The following is a 23,621-nucleotide window of genomic DNA, read 5'->3' as shown; positions in this document are numbered from 1 at the left end:
TATGTGGCTGGCACCCAAGGCATTGAGCTACAGGCACTGAGCCAACATGAACTTTACAAATGAAGATTACTAATGGCCAAGAAACTCATGAAAAAATGTTCAATGTCTCTAATCATTAGGGCAATACAAATCAAAACTACAATGAGATAACACCTAACTCCAGTGAGAATGGCTCTTATTGAAAAGTCCAAAAACAGATGCCAGGGTGGGGAACTCTTACACACAGTTGGTGGGACAGCAAACTAGTGCAACCTCTATGGAAAATTTTTTGGAGATGATTAAAAAAACTTAAAGTAGACCTACCATTTCAACCAGCACACCCACTGCTGGGTATATACCCAAAGGAAAAAAGGTCATTTTATAAAAAGGACACCTGCACTTGAATGTTTACAGCAACAAAATTCACAATCAGAAAGATGTAGAAACAACCCAAGTGCTGATCAATACATGAATGGATTAACAGAATTTGGTACATGCATACTATGAGTACTACTCAGCCATAAAAAAGTGATGATCTAGTATCTTTTTGGACAAGCTGGAGAGAACGGGATACCATTTTTCTAAGTGAAACAAGAATGAAGAAACAACACATGCACTCAATACCAAATTGGAACTAAGCAATCAACAGTTAGGTGCACATATTGGAAATAAAAATGTCAGTGACAATCAAGTTGGGGGGAGGGGAGGCGGAGATGAGTAAATTCACACAGTACACAGGATACACTATCTGGTAATGGGCACACTTAGGTGTGCAACTTGACTCAGCCCGTACAGAAACTAAGGATGTAAACAAAATATATACCTCCCAATATTCTGAAAAAATTTTTCTTTTTTTTTTTGAGACAGAGTCTCACTATGTCGCCCTCCGTAGAGTGCTGTCACGTCACAGCTCACAGCAACCTCATATTCTTGGGCTTAAGTGATTCTCTTGCCTCAGCCTCCCAAGTAGCTGGGACTACAGGTGCCCGCCCCAATGCCTGGCTATTTTTTTTGCAGCTGTCATTGTTGTTTAGCTGGCCTGGACTGGGTTTGAACCTGCTAGCCTGAGTATATGTGGCCAGCACCCTACCCACTGAGTTATGGGCACTGCCCCACCAATATTCTGAAATTTTTAAAAAATTAAAAAAAAAAAAAAAAAAAAAAAAAAAAACAGAGCGAAAGATCTGGTAGTTATTTCACAAGATAAACAGTTGGAACCTTAAATGGTCTTTTACTTACAGTCAAAGAATAATGTAAGTAAAGGCTAAATATGGAATACAGAAACACCACAAACCTTTTGATTTCTTTACATCAGGTTCAGGTTCAGATTCCCGGATGAATTGTCCCAAGTCACTAACTCTTCCAAATGTCATCTTCCTAAATAAGAACAAAAAGAAGAATATAATTTCTAACAACCAATTTAAAATTTAGAAGAAAAAAAATCAGTTTTAAGCATCTTTAAATCTAGAAAGCTAGAAATACAATTTATAGCTATCCCATGTTATTAAAATTTTTTTTTTTTTTTAAGACAGATTCTCACTACATCGCCCTCTGAAGAGTGCTGTAGTGTCACAGCTCACAGCAACCTCAAACTCTTGGGCTTAAGTGATTTTCTTGCCACAGACTCCCAAGTAGCTGGGACAACAGGCGCCCACCACAACACCTGGGTTATTATTTTGGTTGCAGTTGTCATTGTTGTTTAGCAGCCTGGAGCCAGGCTTGAACCCACCAGCCTCAGTATATGTGGCCGGCACCCTACTCACTGAGGTATGGGCACCGAGCCATCTGGCTATTTTTAGAGATGAGGTCTCACTGTGGCTCAGGCTGATCTCGAACTCATGAGCTCAGGCAATCCACCTGCCTCGGCCTCCCAGAGTGCTAGGATTACAGGCGCCCAGCCTATCCCATTTTATTTAAGGTGGGGCTTATCTGAAATAGAACCTTCCTCCACAGAAAGCAAAATAACCTGCAATTCAAAGTAATTCGATTCAAAATCTGAAAAAGGATTATGAAATGTAATGAGTTAATAGGTCATTCACAATTTTAAAATTTACATAGAAAAGGTATAAGAATGGCCACGACAATTTTGTAAAAGAAAAAAAAAAAAAGAACTTATTCTAATAATGATCAAAATGTATCATAAAGCTGCATTTTAAATATATACAAATACACACACACTATAATAACAAGAGGAAAGTTAAAAAAGGGAAGAAAATAGATGGAGTCTTATTAAGATACTTTATTCTTATATTAAAGATATTTTACCAATGATTAATAACTAAAAACAAAATTAATAAAGTCACTAATAAATCATCCAGCAGTAAAACTTGAAAAGAAGATAGACAATCCACAGAAAAAAAACACGAATAATGAACAAACATTGTAAAATAAGCTCAATTTCATTAGTAATAATCCAAGACTGGAGAAAAAAAAATTTTAAGTTCTTTTTTTTTTTTTGAGACAGGATCTCACTTTGATACCCAGGCTGATACCCAGATCATAACTCACTGCAGCCTTGCACTTTTGGGCTCTAGCAATTCTCTTGCCTCGGCCTCCCATGTAGCTAAGATTACAGGCTCATGACACCATGCCTGGCTAAGTTTTAAAATTTTTGTAGAGATGGAGTCTTGCTATCTTGCCTAGGTTGGTCTTGAACTCCTGGCCTCAAGTGATCTTCCTGCTTTGGTCTCCCAACGTGCTGAAACAGGCATGAGCCATCATGCCTGGCCTGAAAGTTTGACATGATTTAGTGTTGACCAGGATGTAGAGAAAATTAGCATCCTACTGATAAGAATGTGATATGATACAGATACTTTTTAAGGTAAATTGGTAAGCTCTATCAAAATTTTAAAGCTGCTTCTTGGTATAACAAAGTATATAGGTCAGGCACAGGGAACCATGCTTATAATCCCAGCACTCTGGGAGACCAAGGTGGAAGAACTGCTAGAGCCAGGAGTTCAAGACCAGCCTGAGCAAGAGCAAGACCCCGCCTCTATTAAAAAAAAAATAAAAAAAACGGGCGGCGCCTGTGGCTCAGCGGGTAGGGCGCCGGTCCCATATGCCGGAGGTGGCGGGTTCAAACCCAGCCCCGGCCAAATTAAAAAATAATAATAATAATAAAAAAATAAAAAAGTTAGGAAGGCATAGTGGTGGTGCACACCTATAGTCCCAGTTACTCAGGAGGCTGAGGCAAGAGGATCATTTGAGCCCATGAGTTTGAGGTTGCTGTGAGCTGTGATGATGCCTGTGAACTATGATGATGCCACTGCAGTACAGCCCAGGTGATAAAGCAAGACCTTATCTTGAAATGAAAAAAATAAGCATATAAAAGGAGGTCTTTTGCAACACTGTGTATAACAGGGAAAAACTGCAAATAAACACTCATTAAAACCAAAATGGATAAACACAAAATGGACAACACAATATGGAATACATTACTACACTTAGGAGTTATAATTAATATTATATATGGATACTGCAGCCAGTTACAGTGAGATAAATTAGACAACTCACTGTGAATGAAAGCATAAGATACAGAATAGGCTGTAACATCAATTATAGAAAAAGCCAACAAAAATGCCTAACGTAACAGTGATGGCCCTGAACAGGAAGGGGAGGAAACATGCATTTGGTGTAGGCTCAAAGAGGACATTCAACTTATCTATAAATTTAATTTTTATAAGAATAATTTATTTGAAATTAAAAGTTAAATTTTTGTGGCATCAATATATTATTTTATATCAAGCAAAGTTTGTTAGATGTTATTTTACAGATATCCTTCCTAATAAATCCTTATTTCATATATGGGTACCAAATATAGCAACTGCTAAAAAATATATTTGCCTTAGGATAAATTTTGGGGTCTACGGCCATACCACCCTGAACGTGCCCAATCTCATCTGATCTCGGAAGCTAAGCAGGGTCAGGCCTGGTTAGTACTTGGATGGGAGGATAAGTTTTGGGAAGATGCTAAAACCACAAAATTAAAACAAATACTGAAGAACATCTTTAAAGACAATAAAGAAAAATCATTTCTCTTTTCTGACCAATTATATAAGTAAAAAAATATATATTTACTTTGCATATAAAAACTCTATAGAAGTTAAACATCTCACAACTGATACTTCTCATGTAAAGTTTTAAATAAATGAGCCACTCCTTAAGAATAAGTATCCTAAAAAAATAGGGAATTAACTCATTTAGGGAATTAACATTTGGGAATTAACTCATTTAGGCTTACTGTCTATCATTTTCTTTCTTTCTTTTTTTTTTTGAGAAAGGGTCCCACTCCGTCACCTTGAGTAGAGTGCCATGGTATCATCATATCTCACAGTAGTCTCTTGGACTCGAGAGATCCTCCTGCCTCAGCCTCCCAAGGGCTGGAACTACAGATGCCACCACAACACATGGCTAGTTTCTCTATTTTTAGTAGAGACAGGGTCTTGCTCTTGCTCAAGCTAGTCTAAAACTTTTGAGTTCAAGTAATCTACCTGCCTCAGCCTCCCAGAGTGCTAGGATTACAGGCATGAGCCACTGTACCTGGCCTTGTCTACCATTTTCTAAAAGGAGAAATAAGATCACCATAAGGCTGATAAGCTGAAGTGTGCTTTCCAAACACAGCACGTCAAACCACCTTTCATTTCTTTCCAAGTACTCTCCCTTTTTCATGGTACTGCCAGGATTGGGACGGGGCACACAGTGAGGTAAACAAGCCTTTGCACAGGTTTATTTGCCAATTAAGGCATCTTTAGGGAAGCAGAAGAGCTTTTATGACTTCATCTGTGGTAAATTTCAGTAAGTAGCATATCATATGTATCACTACCTTTTTAGTATAGGATAAAATAAAACACCAAGTTAATTCTTAAATACAAAACAATAACTTCATCCCATTTTCCAAGTGCTAGTTATATAACTCACAATAAATAATGCTGGCATCTTTTTACTTATTTATTTTTTTTGAGACAGAGTCTCACTATGTCATCCTTGGTAGAGTGCCATGGTGTCACAGCTCACAGCAACCTCTAACTCTTGGGCTTAAGCGATTCTCTTGCCTCAGCCTCCCAAGTAGCTGGGACTACTATAGGCGCCCACCACAACGCCCGGCTAATGTTGTTGTTGTTTTAGCAGACCTTGGTACCCACCAGCTCTGGTGTATGTGGCCAGCACCCTAACCACTTAGCTATGGGCACCAAGCCATTTATTTTTTAGACTTAACACTTTGAAATAGCTGACATGTGAATCAAATGAAAGTGTAAGAGACAGACTAAAATATAACAATAATACTCATCAATCTCATATATGGTGGTGAAATAATGATGGCAGTGATATTCATGGAGTGCTTACCAGGCATTAGGTCATGTTTTTGTATATTTTCTCATGTTTTGTATATTATCTTATCTAATTATTAATACCTCAATAACCTCATGAAGTAGTAGTATTATTTCACAGATGAAAAGCCTGAGACAGGCTCAGTGCCCGTAGCACAGTGGTTAGGCAGCTGGCCACATACACCGGGGCTGGTGGGTTCGAACTGGCCCAGGCCTACTAAACAACAACAACTACAACAAAAAAATAGCCAGGCATTGTGGTGGGTGCCTGAGGCAAGAGAATCACTTAAGCCCAAGAGTTTGAGGTTACTGTGAGCTGTGACACCACGGCACTCAACCCAGGTCGACAGCTTGAGATAGAATAGATTAGAAAAACACGTAAATTTTAAAAGATGCAAAATTCTTTACACTTGTCAAAATTCTAGACATGTGTGCTAAGCTTACCCTGCGTATGTCCGTTGGTATAGAGATTCTGGATCCAGACTTGCAGCATCCACAATTATCACTTCATCAAAATTTTTCAGTATTTTAATACTGGCTTTTTTTACACTGGACTACAAAAAAAATTTGTAAAATTAGTAGCATTATAATTCAGGAAACAAATCAGTGCTGAGTCTGATAGATTTGGACAAAATTCTTTTAGGGTTTGAATTCATTTAATTTCACTCAACTTCATTACTACTGCGATGCTTAACAGAAATGATTCTGAAATGTAACTTCAAACCATAATCACAAGAGGAAAGCATAATATTAAAATGTATAAATATGCATTTGTATGCCACATGTTATCTTAATGATTTAAGTTCTAACAACACTCTGTTCTCATGGGCATTATTTCCCCAGTGTGCAAAACTCACATCCATCCATAAGTTGTCCAGCTTTGGATGGCAAACGTGAATGTTTCTGATTCTTAGCGAGGCAGTGTGACGATAAAGCTGAAGAAATCTTTTAAAAATGACTAGGTAGCTGAGGAGAGGAAGTTTCTCTCCAGCATTCTACCTCCTACTCCCTATCCCCACAAGAAAAGCAAGTCAGAAATGGTACTCTTATGAAATGGATAGCCATGAGTTGACCCAGAAATTCCATTTCTAAAAATTCAATTACAGATAGGCTTCACACTTATGTAAAATGCTTATATACAGGATTATTCACTGTAGCACTTTTTAAAATAGTAAAAGACAACAACAAATTTAATGTCCATGACTAAGAGACAGGTTAAATAAATAAAATATTTGAACAGACACTTACAGAACACTTTATATGGTGAGGGGAAAAGGGGTCCCTTGATGTGCTGAGAAGGAGCAATCTCCAAGACACACAGTTAAATCAAAAAGAAAGAGGCAATAGAATAAATAAAAACTAATTCTATGAGGCAATTCAAATACCAAAACTTCACCATTACTTTCTGATTACTATAAAGCAATAGTAATAAAAAAAACAGTATAGTATGGGCGACACCTATGGCTCAGTGAGTAGAGCACCAGCCCCATATACCGAGGGTGGCGGGTTCAAACCCAGCCCCAGTCAAACTGCAACCAAAAAATAGCTGGGCGTTGTGGCAGGTGCCTATAGTCACAGCCTCGGGAGGCTGAGGCAAGAGAATCGCCTAAGCCCAAGAGCTGGAGGTTGCTATGAGCTGTGCTGTCACGGCACTCTACTGAGGGCGACAAAATGAGACTCTGTCTCTAAAAAAAAAGAAAAGAAAATACAGTATAGTACTGGCATTAAGGACAAACATATAGATCAATGAAATAGAATTGATAATCCATAAAACACCTTCACATTTATGGTTAATTGATTGTTGACAGAGTTAAAGTATTATCTTATGAGTACAAATACAAAATCCTGAATAAAATACTAGAAAACCGAATCCAGCAGCATACAGAAAAGATTACAGGGCCAGGCATGGTGGCTCATGCCTATAATCCCAGCACCCTGGGAAGCCAAGGCAGGAGGATCACTTGAGGCCAGGAGTTCTAAGATCAGCCTGAGCAAGAGCAAGATTCTGTCTCTACAAAAAACAGAAAAATTAACTGGGCATGGTGGCGTGTACCTATAGTTCCAGCTACTAGGGAGTCTGAGGAAGGAGGATCCCTAGAGCCCTAGAGAAATTAGAAGTCTTGTACACTGTAGATGCTGTAGAAAACAGTTGGGCAATTTCTCAAACATTTAAACATAGAATAGGTTATATAGTCCAAAGAACCGTAAACAGGTATTCAAAAACTTGCACCCAAGTGATCATAGCAGCACCATTCAAAATAGTCAAAAGGCAGAGACTACTCGAAAGATGCAAAAAATGTGACATGAAATATTATTCATTCACAAACCCCCCCAGAAATACTGATTCCTGCTACAACATGGATGAACCACAAAAACATGCTAAGAGTGAGAGGCCACATACAAAAAAGTCACATATTGTAGGATTTCATCAATATGAACCACTCAGGAGAGGCAAATCCATAAAGAGAAAAGGAGGTTAGTGGTTGTGAGGAAGAGACAGGAAGTGGGCATGGTGGGAGAGTGACTGCTTGAGGGGCATTAGGTTTCTCTTTGGGGAAATGAAAACGTCTGCAACTAGATAATGATGATGGGAAGACAACGCTGTAGGTACGCTAAATGCCACTGGATTATACAATTTAAAATGGTTAAATTTATGTGAGTGAATTTTACCTCGATAAAAAAATTGTTATTTCTACATTCTTGCAATGGACAATTTGAATATGAAATTAAGAAAACAATTTCATTTATAACAGCATCAAAAAAGACTTGGAAAAGGGCCGGGCATGGTGGCTCATGCCTGTAATTCTAGCAATCTGGGAGGCTGAGGCAGGTGGACTGCCTGAGCTTAGGAGTTTGAGACCAGCTTGAACTAGAGGCAAGATCCCATCTCTAAAAATAGCCAGGTGTTAGGCAGGTGCCTGTAGTCCCAGCTAGTTGGGAGGCTGAGGCAAGAGGATTGCTTGAGCCCAGGAGTTTGAGGTTGCTGTGAGCTAAGACACCACGGCACTCTACCATGCATGACAAAGTGAGACTCTGTCTCAAAAGAAAAAAAAATAAAAAGACTTAGAAATTAGAAAACAAAAACATTTAGGAATAAATTTAAGAAATACAAAATATACTCTGAAAACTACAAAACATTGTTGAAAGAACTTAAATTTGAATAAATGAAAAGACACCCATGTTCACAGGTCAAAAAACTTAATATTACAAAGATGATAAAAGATGAAATGCTCTTCAAAGTAACTCACAGAGTTAAGACAATCCATGTTAGAATCCCAGCAAGCTTCTTTGTAGAAACTGACAATTGACTCTAAAATTCAAATGGATACTTAAGAGACCCCTGAATAGCAAAAACAATCTTGAAAAAGAACTAAGTTGGAAGACTTACACTTCCTGATTTTAAAACTTACTACAAAGCAATAATTAATCAAGACAGCATGGTACTAACATAGGGTTAGACATATAGATCAATGGGACAGAATTCAAAACACAGAATTCACATCCTCACACTGATTTTTCAACAAGAATGCCAAGCTATTCATGGGGAACAATAATCCTTTCAACAAGTGGTGCTAGAACTAGATAGCTACGTGCAAAAGAAGGAAGTTGGATATCTACCTCATATTATACATAAAAATTAATTCAAAATAGGCCATAAGCCCAAATGTACAAGATAAAATTATAAAAACACATAGAAGATATAGAAATATAACTTAATGATAGGGATCTGGCAATGGTTTCTTAGACATGACATCACAAGCAACAACAAAATAATAGATAAATTGTACTTCATCAAAAACTTCTGCAGTTTAAGGGATATTATCAATAGTGAAAAGACAATTCACAGGATGGAGAACTATTTGTGAATTGTATGTTTCACGGGACCTGTATCTAAAATATCTAAAGAACTCCTGTAATAAAACTCATAATACAAAGACAATCCAATTTAGAAATGGGCAAAGAATTTGAATAAACATTTCTCTAAAGGCAGAAAAAAACAATAAGCACATAAAAAGTGCACAATATCATTAGCCATCAGGGAAATAAAATAAAAAAACAATGAGATAGAACTTTATACCGACTAGGATGGCTATAATCAAAAGGACAGGGAGTTCTGGTGAGATGTGAAGAAACCGTAAACCTTATATACTACTGGTGGGATTACAAAATAGTGCAGCTACTTTGGAAAACTGGCTATTTGTCAAAAAGTTAAACACAGTTATTACCTGACCCAGCAATTCTACTGCTGGGTATACAGAAAAAGAGAAATGAAAACATACATCTACACAAAAACGTTGTATAAAATGTTCCCAGCAGCACCATTTATAATAGCAGAGAGGAGGGAACAACTCAAATGCCCATCAGCTGACAGATAAAATATGGCGTATCATGACAATGGGATTATTTGGCCATAAGAATAAAGTTTTGGAACTTGTTAATCATACATCAATCTTGAAGACATGATGCTAACTGAAAGAAGTCACAACAAACCACATATTATATGGTTCCATTTATATGACATGTCCAGCACAGAAAATCTACTGTTTTCCACGGAGACAAACAAATAAGTAAACAAACAAAAAACTCAGATTAGTGGTTACCTAGGGCTGGAGGAGTGGGGATTGGGAGTTAAAGTAAATGAGGTTTCTTTTTTGGAGTGAAAACATGTTCCAAAAAAGAATACATATACATAATATGATTTCATTTATAAAATGACAAGCACAGGTAAGGAACAGGTGATGCTTATCAAAGACATCAAAGTCATGATAGGAGCCCCTGTGGGCGAGAAAGACAGCTATAAGAAGGAAGCCAAGGACTCTGGCGTGCTGATACTGTGCTGTTTCTCCCCCTGGATGCTGGTTACATGGGTGAGTTTTGTGAGAATTTTTTTTTTAATTTTGAGATAGGGTCTTGCTCTGTTGCGCGGTGTTTGTGAAAATCCCTAAAGGTGCATATAGTTATGATAGGTGCAGTTTTCTGTATGTATAGGATACACCAATAAAAAGCATAGAATGTATTTTATGATTAGCACTAGACCTTTTAAGTACCTAAACAAAAACAAGACACTATAGCTTATATATATATAAAATGGTGACCATACTCAGCAGGTAACCTCTTATGTAAACTTAATAGGAAGATAAGGCACTGAGAGCTTGTTGAGGGCAACACCATACTGCTATCTTATAACTAAAAAAAAATGTATCCAAGCAAGGCTCAGTATCAAAATATTCAAAAGGTTGTTTGTTAGTAATGATGAGAAAATTATTATGCTATATATTATTAAGATTACAGTGAAGAAAATACTAGATAGGAAATATTTATGGTCCTAATATTTAACTATTTGACTTTAATAAAATTAATTAACGTCTTAATGCTTCCCCAGATCTCTCTTGAGGGTATCCCATTTCATGGGATTTTGAGGTGAAACAAGTAAGATTTGATGTATGAAAGGACTCTGAAAAAAAAAAAAAAAGGTTAAGGAAATGTAAAATGTGGCAATGTAGTTCAAAATGAAATCAAAAGGCTTTGAGTGAAATATAATACTAAGAAACCTAAGCGTTCACTCAATTATCCTATAAAAAAAAGCATTTTAAAGTTAGTAATTAAAATTTTCTAAATGTTTCTTCACAAAACATACAAAGCAGCAGTGGTTTCACACTTGATTTTAGGCTTGTTCCTTATCCACATCAGAGGCATCTAATGGTTTATCATTTGTGATTCCCGTAAATTTTTTTTTTTTTTTTTGCAGTTTTTAGCCGGGGCTGGGTTTGAACCCGCCACCTCCGGCATACAGGGCTGGCACCTTACTCCTTTGAGCCACAGGCACCGCCCCTGTAAACTTTTTATAAGCACAGAAAAGCCATTTAGTGTGAAACTGTATGTCATCTCTCAAACAGTCGCTAGCAAGGAAATTCACATAGGACTTTAAATTCCACTAAATAAGGAGGGAGTCACTCTTGCGAGGCTCTGCAAGGATTATGGGTATAGTTATGTCACTGGGCCACGTACTCCAATAACATATCCTTCTGGCATATGTATGCTAACTGCGAAAAGACACACTAAAGTGAGATACACATACAGAATGGATAACAGTGCTTATAATCAAGTTTGTTGATATTTAAACAAATACTAACACTTTGGGCTGGGGCATTGAGTAGCAGGTAGTTTCTGATAGTATCTTTTCACAGTCCTACCCATGATTTAATTGTTGGATTTTAAAGGAAAGGTAGTACCTGCTACTCAACGTCCCGGCCCAAAGTGTTGATATTTGTTTAAAAGGGAGGGACAAAGGACAATACTAGAAGCACGAATAGCTACGCTAGGTTTGTAGCGACATATAGGTTAACATTAGTTCTTAATATTGATGTTGTTTTTGTCAATGCAACTAGTCAACAGAGTACCAGGATTCCTTTATGGTAAAACGATGGGCTTCTGCTTTGATTATCTTTAAAAAAACAAAACAAAAAAAAAAAAAAAAAAAAAGAATTTTTAAAAAATATACATCATTCTGTTCAGGTATGTGAGAGAACCAGGTCCACCCTCAGTTGATTTTAAAAATGATGAATAATTGACTCCTTTCAAAAGTACTGTTTTACTGGGTTTTAAATTAAATTCTACAATGTTTTGCTGCTCAAGAAAGTAATTGTGCAGCACCCATAGCTCAGCAGGTAGGGCGCCAGCCACATGCACCAAGGCTGACAGGTATAAACCTGGCCCGGGCCAGCAGCCAGGGCAACAATGACAACAATGACAACTGTAACAAAAAAATAGCCGGGCATTATGGTAGGTGCCTGTAGTCCCAGGTACTTGGGAGGCTGAGGCAAAAGAATCACTCAAGCCCAAAAGTTTAGGGTTGCTGTGAGCTGTGATGCCATAGCACTCTACCAAGGGCGACATATTGAGACTCTGTCTCAAAAAATAAATAAAAAAACGAAAGTAATTAAAAGATGTTAGCAATAATAAAGAAAAAATATTTTTTCTCAAATAATTACACAAAGAGCTCTTTAGAGGCTATAAATGTAATTTCATAAAAGAAAACAGGCAGTGTCAAGCACAATAATGAACGGCCTGAATGAAACAGCATAATAGTTTACGAAACAGCATAATAGTTTACAATACAGCATATTAATCATCACAAATACTTGGATTAGAATATACAGTATGTAGGCTAATTTTATTTCTCTTTTGTTCCTACAACTTAAAACTTAAAAGCAGGACCTATTACTGGCACTGAAAGGATTTGTATTCCTTTCTTTCAAATGGCAGATGCGAATCAGTCAATACCTGAGAAGTGGAGCTATCAGAACCTCCTGCATTAGCCTCATCAGGAGGGCCAACAGAGCCATGAGCAGCCAGTGAAATATTCCCTCCTAAAAATTCATCTCCTCGGACCGAATGGATGAGATCATTCAAATATTTATAGTAAAGATTGCTGGACAGAAAGCCTGGCAAGAAGACCTGAAAGAGAGGGAAAATTCTGAAGTTAAATTCAAAACTAAAAACTTAATTTTAAATAAATTTTACCTGTAATTCTACCAGTTAACACTAATTTTTTTATTTCTTATTATGCTCCAAGTACTGCCCCTTTTACAGTTTACACTATAACTAAAATTACAACGTGTACAATTCTGTTGTATTTCTCCCCCATAAACATTTGTCATGAAACCATTACATAGACTTGATTTCCTAGTGAGCAGAAAAGATTCCATACAGTAGATATAAAACTAGATTTTTCTGGTTGGTAATAAGACATTAAAGCCTTTGTGCTGGACGTGGTGGAACACACATCCTCCAGCTACTCAGGAGGCTCACTTGAGCCCAGCAACGTGAGGTTGCAGTAAGCTGTGATGATGCTACTGCACTCTAGCCTAAGTAATGGAGAGAGACCCTGTCTCAATTAAAAAAAAAAAAAAAAAAGTCTTTAAAAGTCTTTCTGCATATATCAATTTTTACTTTGACCCAATTTCCTTAAGAAAAATTACCAAGAGTTTGCTGAGTTAAATTTTAACTTTGCTATATATGGCCACTTACCCTTCAAAGGGATGTTTCCAATTTGCAACTCTAGCAATACAGGAAGGTATCTGTACTCCAGACAGGCATCCAACATTGGGTGTCTTTATAAATTATTGTTAAATAAATGTCTAATGCATTTAATAATTATTAATGATACTAAGTTCCCATGTTTATTATTTACATTTCCTATTACAAACTTTTCCTTCACAGAACTTATTTATGTCCATATTTAATATGTGCCTTCTTCACAGACTAAACTCCAAAAGGCCAGAAACCACATTCCTTTTGTTTATCACTGTACCACCAATACCTAATGCAGAAATACTCAGTTTTGTTGAGGGAATCATTCCTGTCTTTTTCTCACTAACTACCAGGGTTTTGATAGTATTCCTAAAATTAGTGTAAGCTCCTTACATACATACGTACATTTAATAAAAACAATTTTTGCATTGTATTTTTCTGTTTTATTTTCCTTATTACCCAGAAAGTTTTCATTCTTTATGATACAGATCTGGACTCATCCTTTAAAATCATAAACATTTTAATTTTAATCATGAAAAAATTATTATCTCTGGGTAATAGCTGATACTCCATTCTGTTTACTACTAGCTTTTCGATTATTTATTTTTTTTTTTTTACAGAGTATGTAAATGAATTTTTTTTTTTTTTTGGTAGAGACAGAGTCTCACTGTACCGCCCTCAGTAGAGTGCCGTGGCATCACACGGCTCACAGCAACCTCTATTCTTGGGCTTACGCGATTCTCTTGCCTCAGCCTCCCGAGCAGCTGGGACTACAGGCGCCCGCCACAACACCCGGCTATTTTTTTATTGCAGTTTGGCCGGGGCTGGGTTTGAACCCACCACCCTCGGCATATGGGGCCGGCGCCCTACTCACTGAGCCACAGGCGCCGCCCTCGATTATTTAATTTTTATATGCGACTCTTTAATATTCTTAAAATTCAGTTTTTGGTGTATGGTATTATGTAAAAGCATTTAATTAAACTTTTCCCATCTGTATAAACATGAAACATATAAGAAGCATAACCTCCTGGGCTTATCCTGGGCTCTGGGCAATTCTTGGTAAAATCTACTCTAGTTCATTAGAAGAAATAAGTCATTCGTAGATTTCAATACTTTATTATTTAGCTACTAGCCATAACCTTACACGTGATAAAGAAACACAAAACTAGTGCTCCAACCCTATTGATGGATACTGGTGAAATATCTGGATTATTCTTAAGTTAACTTTAGCATGTATTGCTATCTAATTATCTAAAAAGATATGCTAATTAATAATAACAATAGCACAAATAAACTTATAACAAGTAAAAAAAATAAAGTAAAAATAAATAAATAAATAATTTTTTTTTTTTTTTTTTGGCCAGGGCTGGGTCTGAACCCGCCACCTCCAGCATATGGGGCCGGCCCCTTACTCCTATGAGCCACAGGTGCCACCCCAATAAATAAATTTTTAAAAAGAAAAAAAATAATAACAATAGCAGCTAACATTTTTTAATACTTATACTGTGTGTCGGGTACTATGTTAAGTACTTTATATACATTAATTATTTAACTTTAATCCTCAAAATAACTTTGAGGTAAATCCATATTACCATCATTTTATAGATAAGAAAAATGGCATTAGAGAATTTCAGTAACTATCCAAAGCCATTCAGCCTATAAAGATGAAGATGCATCACTTAACAATGGAGATCCATCCTAAGAAATGCACTGTTAAACGATTTTGTTACCATGTTAACATGATGGAGTGTACTTACACAAATCTAGATGATGTAGCTTACTACACTCCAAGGCTATATAGCATAGCCTATGCTCCTAGGCTACAAAGTTGTGCAGCACATTACTGAATGCTGGAGGCAACTCTAACACAATGTTTAAGTATTTGTGTATCTATCTATCTAAACATATCTAAGCCTAGAAAAGGGAAAGTAAAAATATAGTATAAAAGATTTTTTAAATGGGCTGGGCACCATGGCTTACGCCTACTATCTCAGAGCTTTGGGAGGCTGAGGCATGAGGGTTCGAAACCAGCCTGAGCAACACTGTGACTTTGTCTCTACCAAAAAAAAAAATTAGCTGGGCATGGTGGCACACCTGAAGTCCTAGCCACCTGGGAATCTGAGAAGGTAGGATTGCTTGAGCCTAGGAATTTGAGGTTAGAATGAGCTAGGACTGTGCCACTGCAATCCTGATAGCCTGAGCAAAAGAGCAACACTCTGTTTAAAAAAAAAAAAAAAAAGTAATAACCTGAACCATAAATGGAGCTTGCTGGACTAGAAGTTACTTTGGGTGAGACAGTAAGTGAGTAATGAGAAAATATGGAGGCCCAAGATATTACTATAGAGCAGCAGTTCCCAACCTGTGGGTCGTGACCCCTTTGTAACAATGAAAATACATCATGGTATTAGGAAGGTTGAGAACCACTGCTACAGAGTCAAGGGTATCCAACCTGCAGCTTGAGGGCCACCTGCTGATTTTATGAGGACTTTTTTTGCTCATGTGTGGTATTGGACATCATGAAAAGTATGCACAGATAATTGCTAATCAACTTTAGTTAGTGTGTTTAATGTGTAGAAGACAACTCTTATTCTTCCAATGTGCAGCTGTGAAAAAAAAGTTGGATACCTCTATGACATTACAAACACTGTACATTAAGGCTACACTAGATACATTAAAAAATATTTTTCTTTCCTAAGTAATAAACTAATTTTAGCGTACTATAAATTTTAACTTTATAAGTTTTTTTTAACTTTTGGACTTCTGCCATAACTCTTAGCTTAAAAAACATAAAAACAATGGACAAGTATACAAAAATATTTTCTTTATATCCTTATTTTATAACCTTTTCTACTTTCATTTTTTTTTTGCTTTTTAATTTTTTTTATTAAAAACTAAGACACACCCACATACACATTACCCTACATAGGGTCAGAATCACCGATATCAGTATCTTCTACCGCCACATCCTGTCCCACTAGAGCAGTGGTTTTCAGCCTTCCTAATGCTGCGGTCCTTTAATACAGTTCCTGTGGGTTGTGACCCACAAGTTGAGAACCGCTGCACTAAGAGGGTCTTCAGGGGCAGTAAATAACATACAGAGCTGTCATCTCTTATGATAGCAATGCTTTCTTTTGGAAACCCCCCTGAAGAACCTACCTGAGGCCGTTTTACACTAACTTGATGTTTTGGGGGGGAGTTTTTGAGACAGTCTCACTCTGTGGTCCCAGCTAGAGTGCAGTATAGTTCTCACAGCAATCTCGAACTCCTGGGTTCAAGTGATTCTCTTGCCTCAGTTTCCCAAGTAGCTGGAACTACAGGCACCTGCCACAAAACCCGGCTAGATTTTTCTACTTTTAGTAGTGACAGGGTCTCGCTCTTGCTCAGGCTGTTCTTGAACTCCTGACCTCAAATGACCCTCCTGACCCTTAACTTGTTTTTTGAGGAAGTAGAAGGAACACTCTAAAATAACAATTAAAAGCATAATAAATACTAGGCCACCATTATACAATATATACATGTAAAAGAATTTAACTTGCATCGCCTAAACCTACTAAAATAAAATAATATGAGGCAACAGGAATTTTTCAGCTCCATCATAATCTCTGGGACTGCTACCGTATGCGGTCAGCCACTGACTGATAAATCATGCGGTTGCATGACTAGACAGACCAAGCCAGACGTAAAGCCTCTGCTCTTCAACACGATGCTATACCACTTCAACTTCCATGGTTCTGTATGTTTGGGTTTTCTCCTATTATATTTTCTGAGTTCTACGAATAAAATTTCTTATAGTTCAATACTTTTTGAAGTTCTTAGTTACCTTCTCCATGGTGGTCCAGGCCTGACGTAATGGTGTTGTGAAACAGTTAGGGAGTGGTCCCCCTTCCCTGCAGATATTGGATTCAATTTCTAATCGTACAACATCATCAAATCCAAGAGGATGTGTGGCTTGGAGGGAGAAGTACCTATGGTAGAAAGATAGCTAAAGTAAAACCAAACTCCATAGCAAGTATAAGCAACTTTTGGCATCTACTGCAGAGAATCTCATATGGGGTTACTTAGTCTGCAGACCTAAACCACAGAGATGATAGCCCTGCTCTAACCTGTATTTACTCCCCCTTCCCCAAAGATACCAGGGTCAACTTGCTACCTCCCTATCTGCCTGCCTACCATCCTTAGCTCTTGCCCAGCCAGCTCTGCTATTCAGAGTTGTGAGAGTCACACTACAGTGGAGGCAGATTTAATGGGCACCTATTCTCTGGTCAGGACTCGGTAGAAAGATATGGATTTACAAGAAAATAAGACGTGGTCATTTCCGCCTAAGAGAGCAGAAAAGATCAATGCCCAAGAGACAACGACAACATAACACAAAACAATGAGGCACAAGCAATAAACACAGAGGAATTCAGAACAAAATGGCACAGAGGATGAAATGCATGGAGTTGGTGTATTTGTGTAGCATTAATAGGACTTGCTGATGATTTGATGTGGAAAGAAAATGGAGTGATTAATATTGATAATTCAAAGAATTCTAACTTGATGGGATGTACTGTAGCTAGTGTTTTGATAAGCTGATCATGACAGTGGGAGGATTTACGTGTGCTTTCCTCTCAGCACTCCAGGGGCGTCCATCTCCTGTTTGTGACAGAAATACAGAAAGGCTGATGGTATATGATTGTGATGATGCATTCATAAGATACAAAAACAAACAAGGATTTATAAAGTCAAGTTTGGTATAATGAACTTGGCAAAAACAACAGTGCCAGTGGGATGTCATATAGAAATCTTCATTTAAAAATGGCTCCCAGCGTGAAAACAGGATCCAGAGGGAAAACATGGTCTGTGCTCTGTGTGGTTAATGAGCTCCAGCCAGGACCCTCGTAGTGCTATTTTGTTCCACATTAAAGAAAACATTTTTTTTTTTTTTTTTTTTTTGAGACAGAGTCATACTCTGTCGCCCTGGGTAGAATGCTGTGGCATCATCATAACTCACAGCAACTTCAAACTCTTAGGCTCAGGCAATCCTATTGCCTCAGCCTCCCAAGTAGCTGGGACTACAGGCGCCTGCCACAATGTCCAGCTAGATTATGTGGCAATTTTTGGCCAGGGATGGTTTTGAACCCGCCACCTCTGGCATATGGGGCCGGCACCCTACTCCCTTGAGCCACAGGTGCTGCCCAGATTTTTCTATTTTCAGTAGAGATGGGGTCTCCCTCTTGCTCAGGCTGGTCTCTGAATTCCTGAGCTCAAGAGATCCACCTGTTTTGACCTCCCATGTGCTAGGATTATAGGGGTAAGCCACCTCACCTGGCCTAAAATCAGTATTTTCATAACAAAAAGTGAGTCTCCCATATTGTAATGAGTAAGCTGATTTGAATTTTCAGACCAAATTTTTAAATGTACACTCTTGATATTTCAACATCCATATAGTCACAAGTATATGATACCACTAAATAGAACATTAAAAGATTGCATTCCAGTCCAAATTCTGCCACTAACTTGTCCTGTGACTTTGAAAAAATCATTACTTCTTTGCCTTTATCCACAAAATGGGGAAACCAGACTAGAACGCTAATCTGGCTATTCATCAGAATTACCTGGCATGTCTTCTAAAAATAAAAACTCCTGGGTCATCTCTCAAACTGCTGAGTCAGAATCTCTTAAAGGAGAACTGGAAGTCTATTTTTAACAGGCTGCCAGGTGATTCTGTTGCAGATGGCTGGGCATGCACCTGCGGACAATGTCAGGGCCACTGGCCTAGACGATCGGCTCTCTTCCAACCCTAACATCCATGGATTTTTCTCCATTCTCAAGTTACTCCCTTAACATTTGCTTGTATAGCCAAACAACAAATTACTATTCTTTACAGAGTATGAAAAGTTAAATTAAAAACACTGTTGTTACAGAGCTGGCTGCAGTGGTGTCACCTGCCTAAACAGATGTTTTCAATTCTGTTCCCTGTAAGATTTTTTTCAACATTTTGTTTTTAGTAAAAACTAATGAAAAACTGTTAACATAATTCATTTAGTAATGTGGCCAAGCAGATTTACAACAGAAAATAGGATACACCCATACACAGATATTCAAGGCCCTTTACAATCCATTCCAATTAGTTTCACCTTCTCTTACATTCCCCACACCTTCCATTATCCAAACTCAAGTTTCTTGAAATTACCTCATTCCCTAAGTTACTATGACTTCGCTTGTACCAATGCCTTTGCCTAGAATATTCTTTCCTGCCTTCTCTGGTTAGCAAAATTCAATTCATTGTTCAGGATCCAAGTCAAATCTCTCCTCTGGGAAAATCCTCCCTAAACACCACATTGCCATACTGACACACACACACACACACACACACTTTTACTCTACGAACATACAAAGTTTACAGACACCATGCTCCCTGCAAGCTCCCTGACAGCAAAGACAGTTTATTCATCTTAACTTACAAAGTGTGTGTCAAACACTCTAATTATCTTTTTTTTTTTTGTAGAGACAGAGTCTCACTGTACCGCCCTCGGGTAGAGTGCCGTGGCGTCACACTGCTCACAGCAACCTCCAACTCCTGGGCTTAAGCGATTCTCTTGCCCCAGCCTCCCGAGCAGCTGGGACCACAGGTGCCCGCCACAGCGCCCGGCCATTTTTTTGTTGCAGTTTGGCTGGGGCTGGGCTTGAACCCGCCACCCTCGGTATATGGGGCCGGCGCCCCACTCACTGAGCCACAGGCGCCGCGTGATGAAACATGTCAGTAAAACTCACTTGTCATAGAGAATCATGGCGTCACTCTGGGCCTCCTGCCCATCATACTGGCCCTTTTTGGCAGCGAGCTGAGATTGGAAGTTATCTGCTGCCAACCAGAATTGTAAGATATTCACTGCATCCTCCTTTTCCATGTACTAGGAAGGAAAGACACAAAAGGAAAAATGAGACTCTAAACAGATTTTTCTCACAATTTCTAATCTATAAGCTCTAAGTATTCAACTATAGGACACAAGCAAAAAGTGATCCACTTCTTCAGTCAGCAGGTGTTACACTCATTTGAAAATGAAAAGTTTTAAATATTTTATATAGAAAAAAATGAACAACTGACCACAAAAACCCACCACATAGTTGGATGCAAACTTCAGTAATCTATAGAGTAAAAATTACACTAAACTGGATTACTAGTTCCTCACCAGCAAACATACAAAGAATAAACTAACCACACCAAATTTTTTACACTGATCATTCTCACCATTCCATGAGGAAAATTAACCTAAACAAATTATTGATTTAATTTACAGCAAAGAAAGGAAGTGAAAAAACAAATCAACTGTATTCTTGTGAAGAGGCAGAATTCAAGGGTACAAGTCACTGCTCTTCTTTACTTAGTAGTCATTTGCTTAACAACCAAAGACTCTCACTTGCTAAAGCCTAACAGACAGCATTACAGTAAACTGTACACCTTGAAGAGATAAATATACTCATTGTTTGCTGCAAATCCTTCACTGGGTAATCCTATCAAGCAGCTAAATTTAAAATGATGAGAATAGGAAAAAAATATTTACTATTTTCTCTCTTTTAAGTCTGGTCTGAAAACATCCGTACAGTGGAATCAAGTGTCAAATTCTGTGGTTTTAAAATAACTCCAAACAATTAAAAACATCATTCTCTTGTAAGCAGTATGCTTTTCAAAATGAATTATTTTTGCATTGAATTTTCATGTTCTCTTCAATCTGTCATTAACATACTCCTGCCATTAGAAATACCTTAAAATAATCAATCCTTTGAGAAATTATTTGTCTCTTCTGTGTTACTGGCTATAAGGCAAGGCCCCAGCATTTATAGTTTAGAGGCTGGAATGCTCTAACAAGAGTGTGAAAGGAAATGCAGACTTTACCTCAGAGAAATAAAAGAGGGCTGACTCACAGAAGAGAATGTCAGCCAGGTAAACAGTTCCACTGGTCAGCACTTCAATCTGGTATTTACAGAAATGGTGACTTCGCAGAAACTCACTAAAGTGCCTGCACATGGACAAAAAGGGAAAATTTGAGGGAGCAACCATGGAAAGAGCTTATGTGGGAAAAATACACTCCTTCCATGCTGTCTCGGTTACGGCTTAAAGGCCTAGGTCAACACTACCTTCCTCCCCATGGTGTTTCTGATTGCTTTACCTGTATGTAACCTCCTAGTGACTCTGCAGCTCTTCTCTGACATGTAATATATACTACCTCATGTTACAGTAACTAAAGAACACGCCCTGTATCTTTTATTAGGCTGTAACTTCCTTCAAGGTAGGTCCTATACCTGTGCCTTGGACAAAGTATCCTTTTTAATAAAGATTAAATGAAAGAGTGAATAATTAGCTTTTCTTTTAAGGGTATGCAACAGTAATTAATATAAAAAACTCCAGATACAGTTTCAACGAATAGATGTGGATTTAGTTACAGTATTCATTAAGCTGAAAGCATGAACTAACAGATTAGGATATCCATCTGAAGATATGCATTATTTAAATAATTAGATCAACTGTAATAGTCACAATCACTAGTCTTATTCACCCCAAAGGATTTTGCAACTACAAATAAATTCTTTTAACTTAGGAAAATTAACATTACAAATGAAAACACTGTTATTTTTAATGATTCACATAATTCATATTTAAAAGAAACTATTAACCAAGATTGTTACAGAGTACTCTTACATGGTCTTATAAATATTCAAAATATTTAAATCCTCAAAGATACTGTGCTTTTAGTTGAGTGAAGCCCATTCTTAACACTGAACTCATTCCCAAGAATGCAAAATTTGAAAATATGAAACTAACTTACTCTTGTTCCATTGCACTAAAGACTATGGACTGTGCCAAAACAAAACAGTTGGGATCTACCTGTCCATCTTCTCCACAAATCTTTGCTGTAAAAGAAATAGTAATTAAATTTCTGCTAAATTCAAACCATACACATTAGTGAATCAAATTAAGAGATAATAGCAAAGGGATATAAACTAGAAAGTTTTACATAGAACTAAAAGAAAATACAGGTAACAACTGATCTTGAGGTTAAAAAAAGTCCTTCAGAACATATAGACAAAAGCAGAAATCAAGAGTTAACAACATAAAATTTATTTCTATAACATTAAAAACACCCAGAAAAAAATGAAAAGGCAAGCAGAAAAAAAAATTGCAGCATGTATAATTAAAAGATTACTATCCTTAAAATACCAGAAGTTCTTACAAACTATTAAAAAATGTCCTAAAAGAAAAATAAGCAAAGGACCTTTCAAACATAACCCACAGAGAAGCAGCATAAAATGTCCAAGATGAAAAGACACAAACGGGCCGGGCGTGGTGGCTCACGGAAGTAATCCTAGCACTCTGGGAGGCTGAGGTGGGTGGATTGCTTGAGCTCACCAGCTGGAGACCAGCCTGAGCAAAAATTGAGACCCCCCACCTCTACTAAAAATAGTAAAACCGAGGCAAAAGGATCACCTGAGCCCAAGAGTTGGAGCTTGCTGTGAGCTATGACAATACGGCACTCTACCCAGGGCAATAGCTTGAGATTTTTTCTTAAAAAAAAAACGATACATATGCTCACTAGTAATCAAATAAAATAGATTAGAATAAGGAGGTACCTTTTGTCTAATAAAATGGCACAAAGTTGTTTAAACAATACATAGGTGTAATTGTTTAATAATACCCAAGCTTGAGCAAGGGCATTGGGAAAGTGTACACATAAACTGGTACAACTGCTCTGGAGAGAATTTGAATTTCTAACATAGCTTTAAAAACAACCTCTTTCAATCAGTAATTCTACTTCTAGAATTATAACCTACAGAATGATGGATTTGTGAAAAATGGATTTGTGAAAAATGATGGATTTGTCTATAAAAAGTACTATCAAAATACTATTGGTAGAAATTTTAAAACATGAAGTAATTAAGAGGACCGGAGTACACTGGGTTGCCAAATCCATTCAGTTCCCTGTCTTCATCTTACTTATCAGCATCACTTAATATCTTTCATCAGTCCCTCCTAACAACATTGTTCTCTCCTAGGTTCCCAAAAAAAAATACTCTCTTGATACATGGTTGCCCTGAGAAGGCCTTCTCAGTGGCCGTCACTTCTAAATCTGCTTTGCCTGTTTTTCCTCATCTGCCAGACTGTTAGGCAGGCACATCCCAGGACATTCCCTATGTGTCTGGTCTCCCTCATTGCATTTGCTCCTATGGTTATGTTATCCATTCTCATCATTCTAAATTCATGTATATGCTGATGCCTTCCAAACATGCCATCTCCAACCTGGG

The 23,621-nt window shown here is 37.5% G+C and overlaps 1 protein-coding gene across 2 annotated transcripts in view; it reads right to left on the bottom strand.

The window, feature by feature from the left end:
- AKAP10 (A-kinase anchoring protein 10) overlaps window positions 1-23,621 on the bottom strand; it is a 93,023-nt gene that overhangs the window by 17,470 nt on the left and 51,932 nt on the right. For both annotated transcript variants that reach the window (XM_053568596.1, XM_053568597.1), the window contains exons 6-12: window positions 22,148-22,232; window positions 21,217-21,340; window positions 20,097-20,233; window positions 17,161-17,305; window positions 12,591-12,764; window positions 5,751-5,860; window positions 1,274-1,356 (exon numbers count right to left, since the gene is read on the bottom strand). In XM_053568596.1, coding sequence (XP_053424571.1) covers window positions 1,274-1,356; window positions 5,751-5,860; window positions 12,591-12,764; window positions 17,161-17,305; window positions 20,097-20,233; window positions 21,217-21,340; window positions 22,148-22,232 — 858 coding nt within the window. The remainder of the gene's footprint in view (window positions 1-1,273; window positions 1,357-5,750; window positions 5,861-12,590; window positions 12,765-17,160; window positions 17,306-20,096; window positions 20,234-21,216; window positions 21,341-22,147; window positions 22,233-23,621) is intronic.

This window comes from Nycticebus coucang, chromosome 18, assembly GCF_027406575.1.
Source record: "Nycticebus coucang isolate mNycCou1 chromosome 18, mNycCou1.pri, whole genome shotgun sequence".
NCBI lineage: Eukaryota > Metazoa > Chordata > Mammalia > Primates > Lorisidae > Nycticebus > Nycticebus coucang.
The sequence above is the reverse complement of the archived record's forward strand: the minus strand, read 5'-3'. Positions and strand labels throughout refer to the sequence as shown.